Genomic DNA, 20,964 nt, shown 5'->3' with positions numbered 1-20,964 from the left:
CGCCCGTCGCACCGCATGGCCGGGGCAGGGTGTCCGCCCGGGGCTGCCGGGCGCGCAAGCCACTTCCTTAACTGCTCGGCGATGGGGAAGCTCGACTTTTAAAGCGCACCCGAGTCACCCCCACCCCCAAGGAGGCACCCGGACCCAGCGAAAGGCAGCGAGAAGTGAGCCCCGGGGCCAATGAGGGATGCTCCTCCGCGGCGGGAGGAAATGGGACGGACGGGTGATGGGGATGTTCTTCGAGTCAGTTCCTCGAGGGAGGCCGGGTGGGTGCAGCCTGGGAGGCTGCTGTCCCGCTGCTCACCCCGGATCTGGCACTGCCGGACCCCCTGGCTTCTTGGGAAAGAGACTTTTTGAGTCACGCTGATGTCACCGCTCAGCACCCAACAGGTTGAACTGAAACCGGCGCCGGCTGCCCCGAAACCCCAATGCAAAAGAGGGCAGTGGCGGCGGGCAGCGGGGACAGGGATGTCACCCATGTGCCACCATGCGGGGTTTCGCATCCCAAATCCAGCTGTGGGAGGCAAAAATCTGTCCTGGCAAGGAGGGAGGTGGAAGTGCGGGAACTGCAGGGCACCCCAGCACTGCCGGGGACCGTAGGCTCACTGATGCTCCGGGGGATGCTCACACCCACCCACTCCTCTGGGTGACAAATTCGGGTGCTGAACCAAGTGGGGGACACCAGGCTCAGCCCCTCTTCCCGGCAGCACCACGGGAACACCGAGGGCGCTGGGTGTTGCCCAAGGCAGCGCTGTCCCTTGTGCAACGCTGCCCTGGAAGAGCCCTGGGGCTCGGCACGGCCTCGGCACCGCCAGCAGCACCCAGGGCAGTCCCCCTGGGCTCCCCCTTCCTGACAGATGGAGCCCGGCACCGAAGGGGGTTTTCCCCATTCCTTAGAGATGAACGTCTTTGATCAGCGCTCCGAGGTGTGTCGCAATCCCATTGATTTTGAGCCGTCCCGCGCCAAATTTACGCATTTCGGGGGTGGCGCAGGGGGACAACCCAGAAATTCACACCCTCCTTCCAGCAGGAAGGATACAGCGGTGACTCACTTCCAGAAGTGCTTTCTTTTCCCAAAATTTCCCTGCCCCGGCCGCGCCACGACCCGCAAGGGCTGCTTCCTCCACCAGCTGCCTCTGACGGCTCCTCCTCTTCCTCCTCCTCGGGGCATCCCCGGCAGAGGTGGCGGCTGGGGTGGGTTCCATGGGGCCGGGGTGGGCAGGGCTATGCCCAGGGCGGTGGAGGAGCCAGGAGAAGATTTTGCTCGCTCCACAGCGGTTTGTCCATCCCTCAGGCTGCCTAGACAGGCTGTTTACCACCTGTCCACACATCCATCTGTACGTCCGTCCATCCATCATCTCCGCACCCATCCATAAATTCCTCCACCTGTTCACCTATCCATTACCCTGCCTATCCACGTGATGAACCAGCATCCACACATCTATTCACTCTTCCACCTATTTACCTGTCCGTCCATCCATCCATTTATCCATCCATCCATCCATCCATCCACCTGTCCATCCATCCACTTCTCCTTCTTCCTGTTCCATCCTTATCCATCCATCCATCCATGCACTGCCATGGCAGGACCCCGGGACACCCTGAGCAGGTGGACCCCCACCCTCAGCTCTCCCCTGGCCACAGGTGGCCCTGGCCTCTGCATATGGTACCATCACCTCCTGGGCCAGCAGGACACCACGGTGGTGGCCACCCTGCTGATGGCAAGGGGGTGGCCAGGACTGTGCAATACCCAACAAAAATAGCGCGGGTGACTGCGTGGGCCAGCGGCAATTTCTTCATCGCCGGGAGCGCGTCACCGGCGTCCCATGACTCGGAGAAGGGACCGAGACAGGAAAGAGAGCGGCCAGAGGGTTGGCAGGAAGCTGGTGGCTGGAAGTGTGTGGGGCTGACGTGGGCAAGATGTGCCATGCCCGGGGCACAGTCCTGCTCAGAACGTGGGAGAGCAGGGGATGGATTTTGGGGACAGGATGGGAGCAGAGGTTTCCACCACGCTCGTGCTGGGTCTGCCTGAGGCCCAGGTACACCCTGGGGGCACCCAGTGGCTGCAGCACCCCCCGGGAGGGCACAGCCCTCACCGCATGTACCCCACTTTGCCACAGGATGCTGTGCTGCCAGCAAGGGAAGAGGACGTGGGGACACAGTGGCAGTGCCACAGGGACATCCCTAGGCTTGAGGTCAAGCTCATGCCTCAGTTTCCCCCCAGCTTGGCCCAGTGTGGGGCAGGGGGAGGGCAGGAACATGGGCCTGGGGTTCCCCAGGGCCGGTGACTTGCTGGGGGCTGCAGCTTAAATCCCTTTTTTCACCCAAAATACATTGCAGAGAAAGTGGCCGTGTCCCAGTCACCTCACAGCCAGACCGTGTCCCCCTGTCCCATCCCTGCCCCTGTCACCACCACAGGGACCAGCTCTAGGCAACCCCCCTGGGCTACACAGAAATAAAAACAATAAGAATTTTACTGACTTATCAAAAATGATGTGAAAATACAACTTGTGAGGAGCTGGGGGTCACCATCACCTCTCCATGACAGGTGACAGCCAGGGCTGGGGGTGAACAACAGCCCCCCCACTGCCCCTTTGGAGCTTTTTGGGGTGCCAGGGGTAACCCCAGCTCCAGGAAGGGGCTGGTCCAGGGGTGTCCCTGAGCATCGTGGCCACCCCTCTCTTCCCAAGGGGACACATCCCATCAGCCCCAGGCTGTCCCCTATAGCACCATGGTGGCACATCCCTGCTCTTTGGCATGTCCCCCCCGTGTCCCCTCCACCTGGACACAGCCACTCTCCCCTGGCCCACCCACCCCGCACAGGCCGGGCTAGAGGGAGAGGATGGCACACAGGGACTGATCCCTCTCCTGCGGGCCAGTACCCACTGCCACAAGGCCACCATGTCCCCAAAGCCACCACATCCCCAGCACAGAGGGAGCAATGCTGTGCCCGGCTCTGCCCCATGCTGGGGGATCATTAAGATTTAAAATAGGGCTGGGGAGGAGGGGAGACCTCACCCTGCCACCCACATGGGGACAGCCGGCCGCTATCTGCTGCTCTCCTGCCGCTGCTGCAGCAGCTGGATGACCTCAGCGATGCCCTCCTCGGGGACCTGCCGGGGCACAGAGGGGGTGTCAGCCCCAGGGGACACCCTGGGGCTGGCGGGGGTCCCCGGGGAGGGGCAGGGGCTCACCAAGGCGTGATCGAAGTTGAAGGTGCTGATATAATAGGCCGAGATGTCGGCGGCCGCCAGCGGCTCTGCGATCTGTGCCACGATGCCACACTCGTCTGGGGGCAAAAGGGAGCCCCGGGTCACTGCCATGGGGACACACGGGGACAGCAGTGCCCCAGAGCACCCCTTGGCTGGCAGTGGCACAAGAGGGGACACGGCCACACTCACCGAAGCCAAGGGGCTGTCCCCCGATCCGCACCATCCGCCACAGCTCCCCCGTCGAGCTGGTCAGCAGCAGGTCACTGGGGAACCTGAGGGGGATGAAGCCAAGTGTCACCCCCTCCCTGAGCCCCCAGACCCAGGGACAGAGGGACAGACGGTCCAGGGATGGCACCTACCGCTTCTGGGTCTCGGCATCCATCACAATAGAGATGTAGCCCTCAATGAGGGAGAAGGAGAAGAAGGTGATGGAGTCGAGGTCCTGGCTGCTGGTGGCTGCTTCCCATGGGGGGCTGCTGAGGGGAAAGGGGACACAGGGAGGGGTCACGACCCCCAAAATGGGGAGGAGAAGGGCTTGGTGGTGGCACTGGGTGTCTGAGCATCACATTGGGGTGCTGCAGGGTGGGAGGAGAAGGGACAGGAGCAGGCGGTCCCCAAAGTGTCTGCAGCTCACAGGTGACACCAGGTTTTGGGACATTCTTAAAAGGTCACGGTGACTCTGGAGCAGGAGTGTGCCACCAGAAGGGACCCCATCCCAGGGGTCACGGGAGGACATGGCCAGGAGCATTCCCTGCCCCCAGCACCGTTCCCACTGCCTTTTTCAAACCCACCCCCCCCTGCTTTACAGTCTCCCCCGGGAGTTGGTACAATGGTGGCTTTGTCCCTTGTGTCACCTTGGGGTTCCCACCCCTCACGGTGCAGCTGCCGGGAGGGCAAAACCAGTCTGGGAAACACACCCAGAGCCTGAAAACCCACTGGGACCAATGGCTGGGATATGTCATTGCAGTTCAGGTGGCACCAGGCAAGAGGCCACCCCCATGTCCCCATCCCCGGGACTCACCTGTGCGAGTAGAAGAGGACGTCGATGAGCATGGTGGCGATGGCGGGCAGCGTGTCGGGGGCCACCGTCAGGACGCAGAAGCGGGTCTGGGGGCTCTGCACGGGGTGCAGCGTGGGGCTGGCAGCTGGCAGGGGAACGGCCGCGCGTCAAAGCCTGGGGACAGCTCGGGGACAGTCCCGCAGTGCCACCCTGTGGCCACCGCGCCCACAGCCCGGAGTCTCTCCGGGAGCAGAGGGGTGGCCCGGGGATCCCAAAGGATGTGGGTACCAGCAGTGGGAGCTGCAGCATCTCGGTGGGGACTGGGTGGCCCTGGGTGTCCCCCACATGGGCATCTCCAGTGGGAAGTGGAGCATCTTGGTGGGGTCCCCCCAACAGGCACTGGTGGGAGCAGGAGCATCTTGGTAGGGACTGGGTGGTCCTCGGGAGAGGGTGACCATGGGGGTCCCACAGGATGTGGGAACCACCCATGGGAGCAGCATCTGGGCAGGGACTGAGTGGCCCTGGGACAGTGTGGCCCTGGAGGTCCCTCAAGGATATGGGTACCACCAGTTGTGGCTGGAGCATCTGGGTGGGACTGGGTGGCCCTGGGACAGTGTGGCCTGGGGACAGGGTGGCCTTGGGGGTCCCCCAAAGATGTGGGTTCCACTGGTGGGAGCTGGAGCATCTCGGTGGGGACTGGGTGGCCCTGGGACAGGATGGCCCTGGAGGTCCCTCGAGGATATGGGTACCACCGGTCGTGGCTGGAGCATCTGGGTGGGACTGGGTGGCCCCAGGGGACATGAACCCAGTGTCACTCACCTGGCTTGGGCTTGAGGAAGCCGTTGCTCACGTCATCACAGGTGACAGGGACACACTCGCCACTCTCCTCCTTGTAGATGTCGAACTCCCCGGCCAGCGTGTGGATCACCACGGGCAGGTCCCGCTCCCGCACCTGCCCCAGGGCACAGGATCACGTCCTGGACTGTCACCCCTCCCGCAGAGCACAGCGGGGCCCTTGGGACAGCCAGCCAGGTGCCACCGTGCCCGTCACTCACCAGGATGAAGTCGGTCTGGTACGTGGAGAGCATCAGCACTGAGACGTGGTGCTCGGCCAGCGGCGCGATCACCGACCGCGCGATCTTGGTGACGCCGGTGGCCTGGCAGCCGGGGGGTTCCCGCCCGTTGGACACGACGCTGAGCACCAGCCACGTGGAATCTGCCACCTGCATGAACTCGGAGGGCGGCAGCTCTGCGAGGGACAAGGGACACTGAGGCAGGTGGCTCCACAGGGCTCGGCACAGCCGGACACAGAGCCAGCGCCAGCTCAGGCCCTGCGTGTCACACTGTCCCCTGGGTGATGAGCAGACCCAGGACAGGACCAGCCCAGGTGTGGGAACACCAGTTTGGGGGTGCAGATGAGCCCCATCCACAGGTGGAATGAGCCAGACAGGGCTCAGCTGCTCCACACTGGGATTTGGCCATAGGGATGAGGGGGGCCAAGGCTACAGCCCCCCAGACCCCAGGATGTGTCTCTCCTCCCTGTGCCAGCACCCCAGGCTGGGTGCACGGGGGCGTTGGCATTGCACCCCAAAAACAGCACCACTGGGACCCTGGGGCTGCCCAGCTCATCCTCTGCCCCTCAGGAGCCCCCAGCCCAGCACCCACCACCAGGGATGCACAAGGGGCACCAGAGGGGACAAGGGGTCCCAGCTGTCCTGAGGGTCCCAGCAGATGGTGCCAGCCTGGTGGGGAGAGCCCAGGCTGGCAGATAGCCACAGCTGCTTCCAAAAAATCTGCTGGTGTTGACAGGGTGGGCATATGAGAGCTGTTCCTGCCTCCCACCCCCCTGCTCCCACCCAAGAGAGGGGCTGGCACTGCTGGGGCACCCCAGGACTCAGCCAGGCTGCCCCCTCCTCTCTGGGATCCCCTTCCCAGGAAGGGATGGGCAGGACACCCAAAGGGTCTCCAACCCACTCCTGCCATCCAGGAAAGGTGGGAGGCAGCTCCCATGGGAGACCCCACAAGCCCCCAGCCCTTCAGTGGGCACCCAGTTCCCCAGCCCAGCTGAGACCTCAAACTCATCACACCAGTGGTGGAGGAGGGGTCACACGGGGGGAGGGTCCAGCACCCACTGGGGGGGACCCCATCACAGGACAGGCTCCGTACCCAGCTCCCAAACTCGGCCCGGGGCAGGGCGGGAGCGGGGCCGGATCCAGGGCCTTGGCGGGTGTTCCCAGCGCCTGTTCCTGTGCAGGAAGCGCCAGAACAGCCTCGGCTCCAGCCCAGAGCCCAGTGCTGGGAACAGGGGGGCGGGACAGGGACTCGGGGACATGGGGACCTGTCCCAGAGCTCAGTGCTTAATTGCTTTTCAACACCACCCTGGGCGAGGCTGAATGCAAGGGGACCCCTCTGTCCCTGTGTCACCCATCCCAGGGCTTCATCCCGATTCCCAAGGGAAGATGGGGTGCAGCCCTTCTCTGCTGGGGATGCCCTCCCAGCCCGGCAGCCAGGGGACACTGGCAGCCCCCCAGCCAAGGGGGGTTCACAGGGCACTGTGGGGCCGCAGGCTCACAGGACCATTGTTCAGCACTTCCCGCCCTCCCCTCGGGATTGAGGAATATTTGTCCGCAGGCCCCGAAATAAAACAATACGTGGGGAACAGCTCTGGCTCTGGGAGGGGGGAGAGCCCGGGACGCGGTCCCGTTCCAGAGCAAAAGGAGGTGAGACTGGAACCTGGCCGTGAGTGCCCATGGCCAGAGCGCTGACCCTTGCTCCTTGAGTCACGGCCAAGGATACGCTGCGCCCGGCTCCCGCGGCCTCGGCAGGAAGGTTTGGGCGTGGGAAGCCGGGCCGGGATCCGGACCCTCTGGCTCAGCCCGTCTGGCCGGTACCCCCGGCAGGACCGGCCGTGAGGGTGATGCACGGCACAGGCCGAGTCACCAGCGGTGGGGACGTCACCAAATGGCACATCCCTGGGAGAAGGACTGTCTTGGAAGGGATCAAACCTCCCCAGGACACCCCAAAACCTGGACCCTGCTGCCGGACAGGGGTCACCCCAGCCAGCCTGGCTGGGCCTGTGCTTTGCTCTCCTCTGCCAAAGCACCAGTTGGCCCTCACCGGGCGGAGGGACGGGATGAAATTGGACACGGGAATGATGACAGGAGGGCTGTCAGAGCCTGGAGCGCTGCCCGCGGGCATCCCGGGAGGTCCCTGCGCCCTGCCGGGAGCCCCGGGGCTTCGGGCTGGCAGCGGGCTCCCCGCAGCCTGGTGCCACGAGCCGGGCGGCAGCTCTGCCCGGGAGCAGCTGTCGGAGCGAGGGCAGCCACGCCGGGAGAGCCTCGGCCGGGCAAGCCGGTACATCCCCGGCGCAGGCGCCGGGGGGACGGGATGGGCATGTTCCGAGGGAGCCAAGCACAAGCCGGGACTCGCTCCCTGCGGCCCAGGCGCGGAGCCGGGCCGGGGACGCGCACAGCTCGTGCCTGCGGTGCCAGCCCGCCCTGCCAGGAGGCCACCGCTCGGTACCTTTGAAGCCCTCCTCGTCCAGCATGACCGTGTAGTCCTCGGGGGTCTCCGTCAGGCTGAAGAACTTGCATCTGAAGAAGAAGAAAGCGGTGCTGCTGATCCCAAAACCGCCGCCGTCTCCCGGGGCCGGGAGTCGGAGGAGGAAGAAGAGGGTGGTGGAGGGAGAAAGGCCGGTACCGGCAGCGCTGGGGCAGAAAGAGCAGCTTGAGCAGAGGGTGGGTGTAGAGCCAGAGCCCGCGGCGGGCCAGGCTCAGCACCCGCACCCGGTGCTCCAGAATGTGCAGGTCCATGGCGGCCGCGCCGCCCCGGGAGCCGCCGCCGCCGCCGCTATAAGGGCGGACACGGGACCGCCCCGGGACCAGCCCAGGACCGCCCGGGGACCGGCCCAGGACCGCCCCGCGCTGCCTCGGGACCGCCCCGCATCGCCCCGGAACCGCCCTGGGACCGCCTCGCATCGCCCCGGAACCGCCCCGCAATTGCTTCGGCACCGCCCTCAACGCCCAGGGACCGATCCGGGAACGCCCCGCATCCCGCCGGGACCGCCCTGTGACCGCCCGCATGGCCCCGGGACCGCCCCGCATCGCCTCGGGACCCGACCCGGCACTGACCCGCACCGCGAGAAACGCAACGACCCGGTCCCAGTGCTCCGGGAGCAGCCTCAGTTCAGAGCGCCGGGGTGCCCGGAGCAGCTCCAGCTCAGAGTCCCGGGGTACCCCCGAACTGCAGCCCTGGGGTGCCCAAACCAGCCTCAATTCAAGAACCCGGGGTGCCCAACCAAGGGAGAGCCTCTGGGGAGCCCACTGCCAACCCCACCCTACCCCAGCACCCAACCGAGTCCCACCCGGTTGCTCAGCCCCAGCACCAGGCCTGGAGAGGGGATTCACCAAACCAGGGCCACCCCCGGGAAAAAAAGGGGTTTCTGGAGGGAGGAACGGAGGTTTGGGTAGAATTCCTGCCTGCAGAAAACAGAACAGAGATGGCCTGGGCACCATTTTGGGGTGGGAAGCTGAGCTCTGGGGTGTCATGGGATTAATTAGGAGTCTCCTGGCTCCGTTCGGCTACCAGAGCTGACAGTGGGAGAGGGGGAAAGGCCTAGCTGGTGGGATGGGAGTGCATCCCATGGCACCACCAAGGCCTGGCAGCCACCACTATCACAAGCTGGGGCAGGTCTCAGTCTCCTCCCATTCCACTTCAAACGGGCAGCCCCAAGGCTGGGTGAGACAGCGGGGCTGGGCCACCCTCTACGGTGACAGAGCAGTGACAGAGCGGTGACAGCAGCACGGCCCTTCCCAGGACGCTGCCCAGCACCTGCCCCCCAGGACAAGGGCAGCCAGGGGAGATGGGCCCCAGGGTAGAATGCATGCCAGGGTCAGAGTGTCCAGTGCAAATGGGAGGGTGCTCCCCAGGGATGGAGAACCATGGGGAGGTAGGGTCCAGGTCAGGGTGCCTGTGGAGGCTGGTACTGGTGCAGGAAGTGGGAGGTGACACCCTTGCTTCATGCCACCCTTCACCCCCCATCCCAGGCCAAGAGAGGTGGGAGCCAGGGCTGCGCCTTTACACACTCGCTTTATTGACCCCTTTGTACAAAACTGCTTTTCCCGCTTTATTTTACAAACCCACCACCCGCCCTCGGGGAGGGCAGGGGGGGCAGAGGGGACCCCACAACCAGGGAGCACCTGGCTGCTGCTCACCCACCCCGTCTCACCTGCGCTGGGGCCTGGGAGGGGGGCGGCAGTGATGGGGTGAGCCCTGGCAGGGTAAACACTCCCCCTGAGCTGTGGGGAGCTTGGGGATGGGAGGGCATGGGATGGGGGGGGCTTTAGCCCTGAAATTGGGCATCAAATCCCGCTGCCTCTAGCGCATCCTGCCTCGGTCCCTGTCCTGCCTCGGAGGAATAATAAATAGGCTCAGTGAGTAGGTAACTTGGGTACTACATATAGGGCTACAGCTTGATATATCCTCACTAGATAAAGAGGGGGGCGAGGGGTCCCCCAGCTCCTCGCGTACCCCCAGTGCCCTGCGCCAGGCCTAAGTGCTCGGGAACCGGGGGGGCTGCCCGGCTGGCGCAGGATGGGGGCTACGGGAGGGACCCGGGGGGTGATGGGTCGAGGGGCTCTGGGACGGGGAGAAGGGCCCGAGGGGCAGCCCAGCCCCCCAGTGTGGGGAGGGAGCTCGGGTGGCTCAGCCACCCCCTGCCCGGGCTCCCACCGCTCGTGGTGCCAGCACCCTGCGGGGTGGCCACCCAGCGCAGACTCACGGTGTCCCCTTTGGTCACCACACCTGGCCAAGCTCCACGGATGCCCCGAGGGGGCCACGCTGTTCTCACGGAGCCGCACAGCCCCTCTGTCCCATCCCTCCAGCTCAGAGCCCCCAGCGCCGGATGCCAGGGGTCCCCCTCGGTGTCCTCGCGCCCGGGTCCGTGCGCAGCCCCGCTGAGCCCGGCTGCCCGGGGTGTGGGCCGGGCCCTACAAGTACGTGTCCTCGCTCTCCCGGGAGCTCAGGCTCTCCTTGGACTGGTGGTGGGGGGAGACCTGGGGGTGCAGCAGCTCCCGGGTCGTGCCGGGCGCCCCGTTGCCCTCAGCCCCGGGGCCATTGGCGGGACTGGCTGGGCCCTTTTCCCGGCTCTTCTCCTTGCTCTTGCGGGCCTTGGGCACGGGGGCGGGCCCGGGGGAGACGATGATGGAGGGGACGGGCTCCAGCGCCTTGCGCGGCGCGGGCTCCGCCTCGCTGATGGCCTTGGCGCCGTGCAGGCGCGGGGGGGACTTGCACTGCAGCTCCCCGTGTGTCTCCCGCCACTTCTTCAGCTGGATCAGGTGCTCCCGCTCGATCTGACGCTCTGTCACCGGCAGCTCGATGACCTGTGGGGACACTTGTGCCATCAGCACTTCCTCTGACAATGACAGTGCCACCAGGGCTGGGTGTGGGATCCCCCTCAGGGCAGAGGCAACCCCTAACCAAGCTTTCTGAGGGCTGCTCCCCATGCTCCACCCACCCAGGGACAGCCCAGTCCAGCAGCACTGGCCAACTGGGTGGCAGTGGGCCTCCAGACTGTCCCCAGCACCTCACCTCCTGCACCAGGAAGGCCTCCTGCATGATTTTGGGGCTGAGGGCCCTCAGCCTCTCCATGGTCTCGTACTGGCCCTGGCAGGATTTGAGCTTGTCCGAGGAGCCCAGGGTGTGTTTGAGCAGCACCAGGCCCACCCGGAAGATGATCTTCACTCCTGCGAGAGGAGATGTGAGGCAGTGAGTACCGGGCAGGACAGGGTGACACTGCCACCATGTCCCTCAAATTCTGCGGGGCAGCAGATCCCAGTCCCACTAACAGTCAGGACATGCAAGAGGGTGAAATTGGGATGCACATGCCTCCTAACCCCCAGGAAAACAGCCCATCTCCAGCCCAGGCATGTGGCTGCCCCAAACCTGCCCTGCTACAGGTCCCATGGCCATGGGCAGTGCAGTCCCCCTGGGAGCAGGAGGAGGATGGTGGGGAGCTCCTACCTTCACAGAAGAACATGTCCCAGACGCGCAGGACGGAGCTCCAGGGCAGCGTGCGGGAGAAGGCGCACATGAACCACTCCGTCATGTACAGGATGGGGTCGATCTTCTGCTTGCTCAGGTGCTTGTAGGCCACAGGTGAGACCTTGTGCAGCAGGGAAAAGAGGATCTGCCCGTCCAGCTGGATGGCTTCCTGCAGGGACAGGGACCAGCATCCCAGTGAATACCCCAGTCCTGGGATCAGCCCCCAGTGCCTGGCCCCAGCTCTACACCTGATATGAGAGCAGAGCTGTGTTCCATGGATGCTACACTGAGCCCCCATCCCTGACTGTGGAATGATCCTGGGAGCCACAGAACAACAGGGAGACTGTGGGAATACCCAGCACCTCCCCAGACCCCTTCTTTCTTGGGGGTGAGGAGCTGTGAGAGCTTTTGGCCTGGAGACATAAAATCACGGAATGGTTTGGATTGGAAGGGACCTTAAAGCTCATCTTGTTCCACCCCATTACCATGTGGCACCTTCCACTGTCCCAGGCTGCTCCAAGCCCCAATGTCCAGCCTGGCTTTGGACATTTCCAGTGATGGTGCAGCCACAGCTTCTCTGGGCACCCTGCGCCAGGACCTCACCAGCCTCCCAGGCAACAATTTTTTTCCCCAGTATCCCATCCAGCCCTGCCCTCTGGCACTGGGAAGCCATTCCCTGTGTCCTGTCCCTCCATGCCTTGTCCCAAGTCCCTCTCCAGCTCTGCTGGAGCCCCTTTAGGCCCTGCAAGGGGCTCTGAGCTCTCCCTGGAGCCTTCTCCTCTCCAGGAGAGCACCCCCAGCTCTCCCAGCCTGGCTCCAGAGTAGAGGGGCTCCAGCCCTTGGAGCATCTCCATAGTTTTCTCTGGACTGGCTCCAGCAGCTCCATGTTCTCCTTGTGCTGGGACTCCTGAGCTGGAGGCAGCTCTGCAGGTGGGGTCTCACCTGAGCAGGGTAGAGGGACAGAATCCCTCCCTCCCCTGCTGCCCACGCTGGGGGCTCAGCCCAGGACACACAGCCGGGGTATTGCCAGCCCTCACCTACCAGCACTCCCGAGTCCTTCTCCCCAGGGCTGCTCCTGATCCCTTCATCCCCAGCCCAGATTGATCCTGGGGATTACCCTGACGCAGGTGCAGCACCTTGCAGGTCCTTGCCACTGCTGAAAGCACCATGAACCCTTTACTCACCAGTTTCTCGCTGTAGTAGCCAGGGAGGTACTTCTCACAGATCTGCACCAGGCACCAGAACGCTTGCTGCAAGCCAAGGGACAGCGGGTGAGCACCCAGGGGACATCCCTGCGGCCCCCTCCCTGCTCCCAGGGACCACGGGAGAGGGTGGGAAGCAGCAGAGCACCCCTGGGGCACTTTGCGTTGCCCTGAGCCGGGCACCCCACTCATCACCACCCCCCCAAAGGGCCCCACACCCTCCAAGAGGTCCCAGCTGCATCCCCTGCCCTGAGCCGCGTGCCCGTACCTCGGCTGGCATGTGCATGAGCAGGACGGCGGCGATGGGCGCCTGGGCCTGGCAGTACCCCTCCTCCGGGCGGTACAGCGTGTACGCCTTCAGCACCCGGAACAGGTCCTGCTGCCTGCGGAAACACCCCGGGCACGCAGAGCTGGGCACACGGCATGGATGTGGCCCAGCAGCCTTCCCCGTGCACCCCAGGCACGAGCCTGGGTCAGTGCCCGGCTGGGAGCCCTCTTGCACACAAACTCAGGGCTACAGGACACAACAACTCTGGGAAGCTCTGCCCACAGAGTGTACATCCTGCCTGGATCTGGGAGCTGGGACATGGAGACAACCATGCGGCTCAGGGTGAGCCATGGACAGGCAGGGACCCAGCTGCAAGCACAGGGGCACAGATAGTCCCCAACACATTGGGAGCAGCATTTTCCTGGTGAAACGGAGGCCACAGGCTGCCACCTCCTCCCTCTGCCCTCCTGCCATGGCAATTCCCACCCCACTGGTCTGAGCCATCCTCTTTTTAGTCAGTGGATACTCCGTGACTGTGGGAGCACAGGAACTGTTGGAGGACTGGGAAGGACACTGGGGACACGAGTGTGGCTCCAAGAGCTGGGATAGACAGTGCCCACCCCATGGCTGCTGAGGACTGGACACAAAGTAGCTCCACATACCCATGGCCTCCACGTGAGACGAACATCTCATGGAAGGGGAACTGCCGATGGAGATCCCGCTCGATCACATCCAGCCACTTCGGATCTCCTGTGAGAAGGTCCAGTTCCTGGGGAGGAGAAGATTGGGGTGAGCAACACCCTTGACATCCCTCCAAGATGTCTGAGATCCCAGCATACACCCAAACCCCAGTGGGAGCAGGAGCCACTGTCCCCTCCCTGGTGGTGCAGCAGGGTCCCTGGCAGGACTCACATCAAACTTGCCCATGTTCTGCTCCAGCTTGACCTTGCTCCCGGAGAGGTACTGCCAGGCACGGCCCCGCAGAGAGGGCGGGATCCCCTTCTGGCACCGCAGCCGGATCTGCAGGAGAGACACAGCCGTCACGGGAAAATCACGGAGCACTGGGAAACAAAGAGACTCCTGGGGCAAGGTGGGAGCCAGGCCAGCACCATGGGCACAGGCTGGTCCCCTGCTGCTTCCCAAACAAGGGAAGTGTCTCTGAGCCCCTGGGATGCAGGGATGCCTGCTGGAATGGCAGTCAAGGCTGCACCAGCAGCACGGGGGAGCTGCCAGGGGCCCAGCCAAAGCTTTGTTGCTTGCAAACAGCTCCAAACAAGCCTGGCACTGCCTCAAAGCCAGATCCTGCTGGGAGTTGGAAAAGCAAACATTGGAGCCAAGGTGGGGAGCGGGTGGCTCTGTCCACATGGGAAGCACTGGGGACACAGGGGAGGCTCCCCAGCCCCCAGCCCAGCCCCCCAGTCCTCGCTGGAAGCCCCATGGGAAGCAGGGATGTGCACCCTGACGAGTGTCTCAGCCTTTCCACCTGCTCCTCCTGGGCAGGGCAGGTCTGGTCCTATCTCCACACATGGCCAGATCCTGAGGCCCCTGGGGCCAGCTCCATGCCCACAGTTTCCTGTGCCCCTGGTTTCCTTGGCACTGGGCACCAGCCAGGACCAAAGTCCAGGCGAGGCAGCTCTGTGTGGGGAGCTGAGCCAGCTTAGCCCTGGTGCCGCCTGCACCAGCAGGGACCAAAACAGAGCCCCCAACATCCCACTCCCAACTCCTCATCACAGCAGCAGCTCCAAATCACAGAATGATGGAATGGTGTGGGTTGGCAGGGACATTAAAGACCATCTCATTCCAAAGCTCATTCCAAAGCTCCCCTGTCCAAGGCAGGGACACCTCCCACTATCCCAGGCTGCTCCAAGCCCAGTCCAACCTGGCCTTGGACACTGCCAGGGATCCAGGGGCAGCCACAGCTGCTCTGGGCACCCTGTGCCAGGGCCTGCCCACCCTCCCAGGCAACAATTCCTTCCCAATATCCCATCCAGCCCTGCCCTCTGGCACTGGGAAGCCATTCTCTGTGTCCTGTCCCTCCATGCCTTGTCCCCCAGCCCCTCTCCAGCTCTGCTGGAGCCCCTTTGGGCACTGGAAGGGGCTCTGAGCTCTCCCTGGAGCCTTCTCCTCTCCAGGTGAACACCCCCAGCTCTCCCAGCCTGGCTCCAGAGCAGAGGGGCTCCAGCTCTGGGAGCAGCTCCGTGGCCTCCTCTGGACTCGCTCCAGCAGCTCCACATCCTTATGTGTCCATCTCCCCACAGCCAGGGCATGCAGCAAGGTGGGCCCCACAAGCCTGGTGCTTTCAGCACAGTCAGCCCCCACAACACCCCAGCACAGCCTCCCCTCCTCACGTCCCTGCTCGCGTGGCACATGCCAGCTGTGCCAGGGCTCTGAGAGCAGTGGCCAACAGCTCCCAAATCCTCTCCAGGTCTCTCCTGCCTGCCCAGGGCTGTGTTTCCCTGTTTGCTGGAGCAACTGGGGAGCAGGTGGCTGTTTCCAAGCGTGGTACCACCACCTCCCCAGGGGGTTTGCTGCTCCCTCACTGGTTGTTTACACAGGCAGGTCCCTTTGTGCTGGCAGGAAACACAGCGGGCGATGCCCAGGGCTGCTGTGGGCAGCTCCATGGCTGCTGACAGCTCCCACTTCCAGCCAGCTCCCCTTCCTGCTGGCCGAGCTGCCAGGAAGGAAACCGCCTCCCTGGGTTTCGGTTTGGCAGCCCCTCCAGCCGGCCAGGCCAGCGCCACCGGGGCTGAACAGCTCATCCCCTTGGTCCCACACCGAGTCCTGCCATCACCCCTGCAATCCCACCGTGTTCTTCCAGGGACTGGGAGTGTGTCTGGGCTAAGGGATGCTGCAAGCAAGGTGAAGTCAGAGTGCTGCCCACGCTGGGAGAGCAGTGGGAGCTGCCCACCCACACGTCTGCCCTCCTTCCAGCACGCGGTGCTGGCACAGCTCAGCGCCGTGAAGGATGTGGGGTCAGGCCCCACTGGGATCAGGGCCAGGCACGGAGCGTTTTGGGATGCTGGAGCAGTGCAGGTGTGAGCAAGCCCAGCAGGAGCTGGCCCAAGGGATCCCTGGGCTGCCTGCCAACCCTGGTGAGGCAGCCAGGAAAGTACTGGGGTTTTTTGGATGCTCAGGGAGCTCCCCCAGAGCAGCAGGGACCTGCACCAAGCAGGCTCCTGCCAGACCAAGGATAGCATCCGAGGCCAGGCCTGGCAGCCTTCCCTGAGCAGCCCCAGGGATCCAGGCACAGAGCAGCATTCTGGAGCAGCCTCTCCAAAGCTCCAGGCATGGATTTTTGCTGCAGGACAGACTATACAGCACATCAGCCCCATGGAGACTTCCAGAGGCTCAGCCCAAGCACAAGGGAGCTGCTGTGCCAGGCACAGGGCTGCTGGAGCTCTCACCCCATCCCGGAGGGCACCCTGTGGCACACGGCCGGAGAGCAGCAGAAATTGCCCACAGAACAAAGCGCCCGCCTGCCGTGGCCCAGAAAGCTCTCCCAAATCCTTTAAGAGCAGCCAAGAAACAGACGAGGGATTCCGGTGTCGTTCACCAGGCACTGAGTGGGGACAGCAATCTGGGCACACTGAGGGGTGCCAGGAGACTCTGCCAGCATGGGGAGGAGGAGGAGAAGGCCCTTTGGCCACTCTCTGGCACTGCTGTGCCATGCCAGCAGCCTCACCGCTCCCAGCAGACACACAGCAGCAACCCGGGACTTGCTGCATCCCGATTCCCGCCTCATCCACAGGCTCAGGGGATCAGGGAGCACCAGCAAACCAAGCCATGGAGCCACCACACCATGAGTCTCCCGGGGACCCCAGTTCACAGACCAGTGTCATGTGCATCAGGCTCAAACATTTCCTACCCAGAGCTTTTTTTGGTCTGCAAGATGCTCAGAACAGAAGTTTCCATGAGCAAACAATTCCCATGGCTGCCTGCAGGCAGCCAAAGGAGCCCTAGGAAGGCTCCAGCCTGGCAGGGAACAGTTGGAGGCAGAAGTGGGCTGGCTCGGGACCACTCAGCCCCCCCAATCTCTAGTTTCCAAGGGGAATGAACAGCCCATTCAAGCCAACAGCATCATCCAGAGGCACACAGATGCCTGTCTGCAGGGAACCAGGGACACCAGGCTGCCCCAAAGAGACACCGCTGTGCCTGGCTGTCCCTCCCTGCCACCTCCCAGGGGGGACACGGCTGTCACTTACCTTCTTGTGTTTCTTGGCCATCCACTTGTCCCAGTTGTTGAGCATATCCAGCCACTTGGACTCCCGCTGCCGGAGCACCTCCAAGGGCACCTCCTCCAGCCTGTGGGACCAGGAGGAAGAGGCCGGTCAGTGGGTGCCCGGTCCTTCCTACAGCGCTGAGCCCCCCTGGCCTCCCGAGCACCCTGGGTGCCCCTCATGCCCAGGTGGCTGCACCCCTCACGGTGCAGGGCCCAGCTGGGACACGCTTGGCAGCACCAGCATTTCAGCAGCTGCCGGAAGCACTCGCTCGCCACCCGTGAGTGAAATCACTGTGCCAGCACAGCAGCTCAAACCTCTCGGGAGCAGCCTGCACTGCATGCACCACGTGCCACAGCATCCCCAGGGACATGCCAGGAAGGTGAGGGATGAGCAAGACCTGATCCCTGGGGCAGGGGCCGGCTGCATCGTGTCATCCACACAGCTCAAGCCACGCTGTGCTCCCAATGCCTGGCGCTGCTCCAAGCCCGGCGCCAAGCCCGGACTAGGGTCCCTCAGGAGGGAGGGGAGTGTTTTCCAGAAACGGCTCAGCCTAGCCAGGGAATCCAATTTAACCCTGCTGAGGCAGAGGGGATGCTGCTGCGATGCTGAAGCCAGCACGGCAGCCTCCAGCCCCCCATGGCACTGCATCTGCGCAGAGATGGGTGACAGGCAGCTCGGGCAGGTCCCAGGCAGGGACATCCAAGGAGAGCAGAAGCTCCTTCAAACCATCAGTGAAGACTCGATGCCTTCCCAGGCTCTGCTCCACACTGCCCTGTGGCCACGCCAATCCCAGGAAGGGTCAGATCGTTCCTGAGGACCCGAAGGCACTGGCTGGTGCTGAGCATCCTCCAGCCCCACTACGGGACATGCAGGCCCTGCCTCCTCTCTCCACATTCCGAGCCGCATCCAGCTGGCAGCACTGCCCTGTGCCCGGCCCAGCCCTTCCCCGCCGAGTCCCACCCACCGCAGTGGGTCGGACGGGGCGAGCGCGATTGTTCCGAGAGCAAACCCGCTCCCAAAGGATCTGCTTTGCTTGGCTCCCACCCTCCCCAGCACGGCCAGGCATGGCCAGCAGCTCCCCAGCCCGGCACGGGGATGGAGGCAGCGCTGGCCTCCAGCCGGGGCTCCGCGAGGCGTGGGAAGCTCGGGAGCGCGGGACGGTGGATACAGGAGATGGCTGTGGGCCTGCTGGAGCCCAGCCAGCACAGACTGGAAGCTGCTCCCAGCTGATGGCTGCTTGGCAGCGGGCACAGAGCGAGGACCAGCTGCATTTCATATGGCCAAGGCAGGAGGACGGGGTGGGGGCACTCCAGGCGGGGAAGTGATGGGATGCCCTATGCCAGGAATGCGCTCCTCTGCATCCACACTGTGGGTGACAACTCCACAGCTCAGCCTTTGCCGGTGCCCTCAGACCCTCCTCGGATGCTGGGACACCCTGCCTGCCCTTCCTGTGCTTCCCCTCCCAGTAGGGCAATCCCAACTCTGCCAGCCATAGCAGGAGGTCAGGTATTCCCCTTCATCCGCTCCTGGACAGACAGTGAGCCAACAAAGCCCTAGAGCAGGGCAGGATTGAGCCCCAGCACATCTGAGGGTTGCTGGAGGAGGCTCAGATCCCAGTGACTGCAGCCACCACATTGTCAGCGCCCCTGGGAGCAGCCACTGGCCTCCAGCACCACGACCTTCATCCAGTGGAGCTGCTGCCTGCTGCACCCCGGGGACAGGGACACCCACCCCAGGGACAGCCACAGGAATGACAGCCAGGACAAGTGTCCCCTAAATGTGGTGTGTGGCCAGGACAGGGCGCAGCACCACGAGAAAGAGAGGCCACACCACTCCCGCAGTGCCAAGGGACAAGGTTTATCACCCGGAGTGATGCACCTTGCCCAGTGCCAACATTCCAGCCTCCAGCACCTTTTCACCCCACAGACCCACCCAGAAACACCCACAGGCTTATGGGGGATGAACACTCTGCTCCTCATAGACAGGGAAACTGAGGCACAGCTGGCACCAGAGCACTCAGGTGGGCAAAACCCAGGCAGCCTGCTCCAGGTGCTGTCCCAGCGGGAGAGGAGCTGGCTGCCATGCGTTGTCCCCACTGCCACCCCGGCTTTCTCTGGGCGTTGTTGTGAAAGTAGGGCCAGGAAGGCAAACACCAAACACGCTGCCGAACCAGCTCGACACCAACAGCACATTCCAGGGTGTCAGCACCGCCCTGGGGCCCAGCGCCTCGGGTTAGCCTCACTTCCTCCGACGGTTTCATCCGCGGAGCGGGGTGAACACGGCGCCTTTGCCAGCACTACCAAGAACGGGTCCTTGGAAGGACACCACAGCCTGGCCTCCTTGGTTTGGTTGAGGCCAAAAGTCGACTGGAATCAGCACCTGGAGTTGACCAGACACTGACTTCGGTGTGCTAGCAGCTCCCAGATCCCAGCTGGGGTGAGCAACGCTTCCCAGCCATTTCCCCTCTTTGGAAGGAGATGGGACAGCTGAACAGCTTCTGGGGCTCTTCACAAAGCCATCAGAACATCATGGAATGGTTTGAGTTGGAAGGCACATTAAAGACCATCCTAGTTCCACCCCCTGCCACGGGCAGGGACACCTTACCGTAGCCCGGGGTGCTCCAAGCACCATCCAACCTGGCCTTGGACACTGCCAGGGATCCAGGGTCAGCCACAGCTTCTCTGGGCACCCTGTGCCAGGGCCTCAGCACCCTCACAGGGAACGATTTCTTCCCAATATCCCATCGAAGCCTGCCCGCTGGCAGAAGGAAGCCATTCCTCCTTATCCTGTCACTCCAGGTCCTTGCTCAAAGTCAGGAGTCCAGCTTCCCTTGCAGACCCTTAAGGCACTGGAAGGGGCTCTCAGGTCTGCTCCGAACCTTCTCTTCTCCAGGCTGAACACCCGCAGGTCTCCCAGCCTTACTCCCTTGTTCATATCCCGGCTGCTGAGGCCTCCGCCGCGGGCACGAACGTTGCCTGACACCGGTCCCGGGCGGCCCCGCGCCCAGCTCGGGGGCGGCGCGGACAAAACCCCCCGGGGCGGGAGAGCCGCGGCCGGCCCGGCCCCAGGCCCGGCCCTGCGGGGGCCGAGCGGCCGGAGCGAACTGGGCCGGGCCTGGGGCGGCTCCTCTTCGCCTCGGCGCCCCAGTCCCCCCCCCGCCCCGGCCCCTCACGGCCACGGCCCCAGATCCCCCTCACGGCCCCCACTCACGTCCCCTCGGCGCCGCGGCTGCCCACGATGAAGCCGAACTTATCGACGCGCCGCTCCTCGGGGCCGCCGCCGTTGATCTCGGAGTCGGAGCCGAGCGAACTGAGCTCATCGCCGCCGGGGTCGGCGAGGCTCTCGCGGGTGCCCGCCAGGCTGCGCCCGCCGGGCGAGCTGGGCCCGCCGCCCCCGCGGCTCTTGGCCATGGCGGCGCCTCAGCGGCGGCGCGGCCGCTCCGCCATGCCGGGACACGGCGGCGGCCACGCCCCGCCCCGGCCACGCCCCCTAGCTGCACCGCCATTGGGCGGGAGCACGGACTCGGCCAATCAGCCGCGAGGATTGCGGCGGGGAGTGCCCGCCCCCAGAGATGATTGGTCGAGAGGACGGAGGGAGCTGTCAGTCAAGTGCCGGCGGGCGCCGGTGGGGGCGGGGCTAAGCGCGCCGGCAGGGGGGCAGCGCTGGGCTGGGAGGAGGTGCTGGCACCAGTAGGAGACATAACGGGATGGACTGGGACCGGTACGGGATATAACGAGCTGCACTGGGACCACTGTGAGCCACAGAATGGGTTGTACGGGGACCAGTATGGGCCATAACGGGCTGTACTGGGGTCTGTACGAGATGTAACACAGCTGCAATGGGACCTGGATGAGATATAATGGGGCTGTAGTGGGACCAGTGTGAGATAAAATGGGCTATACTGGGACCAGTATGGGCTGCAGCAGAGCTGTACTGGGAGCAGACTGAGCCACAGTGGGGCTGTGCTGGGATGGCACGGGCAGTGGAGGAAGGCTGGAAACTGGGACTGCAGGAGGGTTGT

General features: G+C 64.2%; 2 protein-coding genes across 4 annotated transcripts; both read right to left on the bottom strand.

Moving 5' to 3' along the window:
• Positions 1-2,456: 2,456 nt before the first annotated feature.
• Positions 2,457-8,068, bottom strand: CASTOR1 (cytosolic arginine sensor for mTORC1 subunit 1). 3 transcript variants are annotated; one of them, XM_069031127.1, is made up of 9 exons: positions 7,912-8,068; positions 7,735-7,805; positions 5,268-5,461; positions 5,032-5,164; positions 4,234-4,357; positions 3,572-3,685; positions 3,402-3,484; positions 3,199-3,289; positions 2,457-3,113 (listed from the first exon to the last, which is right to left on the bottom strand). In XM_069031127.1, exons 1-9 carry the CDS (start codon positions 8,022-8,024, stop codon positions 2,978-2,980), a joined length of 1,059 nt encoding a protein of 352 aa, XP_068887228.1. In that variant the 5' UTR covers positions 8,025-8,068; the 3' UTR covers positions 2,457-2,977. The 3 variants fall into 3 exon arrangements, with proteins under 3 accessions (XP_068887228.1, XP_068887227.1, XP_068887226.1); XM_069031126.1 differs by having other exon boundaries at positions 3,195-3,289; positions 7,912-8,067; XM_069031125.1 differs by having other exon boundaries at positions 3,195-3,289; positions 3,572-3,688; positions 7,912-8,066.
• Positions 8,069-9,281: 1,213 nt separating this feature from the next.
• TBC1D10A (TBC1 domain family member 10A) lies at positions 9,282-20,403 on the bottom strand. The gene is made up of 9 exons (XM_069030879.1): positions 20,154-20,403; positions 16,926-17,025; positions 13,636-13,743; positions 13,386-13,492; positions 12,724-12,838; positions 12,438-12,503; positions 11,233-11,422; positions 10,801-10,955; positions 9,282-10,592 (listed from the first exon to the last, which is right to left on the bottom strand). The coding sequence occupies exons 1-9, from the start codon at positions 20,351-20,353 to the stop codon at positions 10,200-10,202; spliced, it is 1,434 nt and encodes a 477-aa protein (XP_068886980.1). The 5' UTR covers positions 20,354-20,403; the 3' UTR covers positions 9,282-10,199.
• Positions 20,404-20,964: the final 561 nt, after the last annotated feature.

This window comes from Aphelocoma coerulescens, chromosome 15 (genome assembly GCF_041296385.1).
Source record: "Aphelocoma coerulescens isolate FSJ_1873_10779 chromosome 15, UR_Acoe_1.0, whole genome shotgun sequence".
Lineage (NCBI taxonomy): Eukaryota > Metazoa > Chordata > Aves > Passeriformes > Corvidae > Aphelocoma > Aphelocoma coerulescens.
Note: the sequence above shows the minus strand (reverse complement) of the source record. Positions and strands in the feature narration are given on the sequence as shown.

Excerpts from the sequence above, each read along its gene's own strand:
- TBC1D10A (XM_069030879.1), bottom strand. The coding sequence starts at position 20,353 with ATGGCCAAGAGCCGCGGGGGCGGCGGGCCCAGCTCGCCCGGCGGGCGC. Across the intron at positions 13,493-13,635 it reads AGAACATGGGCAAGTTTGAT|GAACTGGACCTTCTCACAGG; the intron begins GTGAGTCCTGCC and ends TCTCCTCCCCAG. Across the intron at positions 10,956-11,232 it reads GGACATGTTCTTCTGTGAAG|GAGTGAAGATCATCTTCCGG; the intron begins GTAGGAGCTCCC and ends CTCCTCTCGCAG.
- CASTOR1 (XM_069031127.1), bottom strand. The coding sequence starts at position 8,024 with ATGGACCTGCACATTCTGGAGCACCGGGTGCGGGTGCTGAGCCTGGCC. Across the intron at positions 3,290-3,401 it reads GGGACAGCCCCTTGGCTTCG|ACGAGTGTGGCATCGTGGCA; the intron begins GTGAGTGTGGCC and ends TTTTGCCCCCAG. Across the intron at positions 3,114-3,198 it reads ACCTTCAACTTCGATCACGC|GTCCCCGAGGAGGGCATCGC; the intron begins CTTGGTGAGCCC and ends GTGCCCCGGCAG.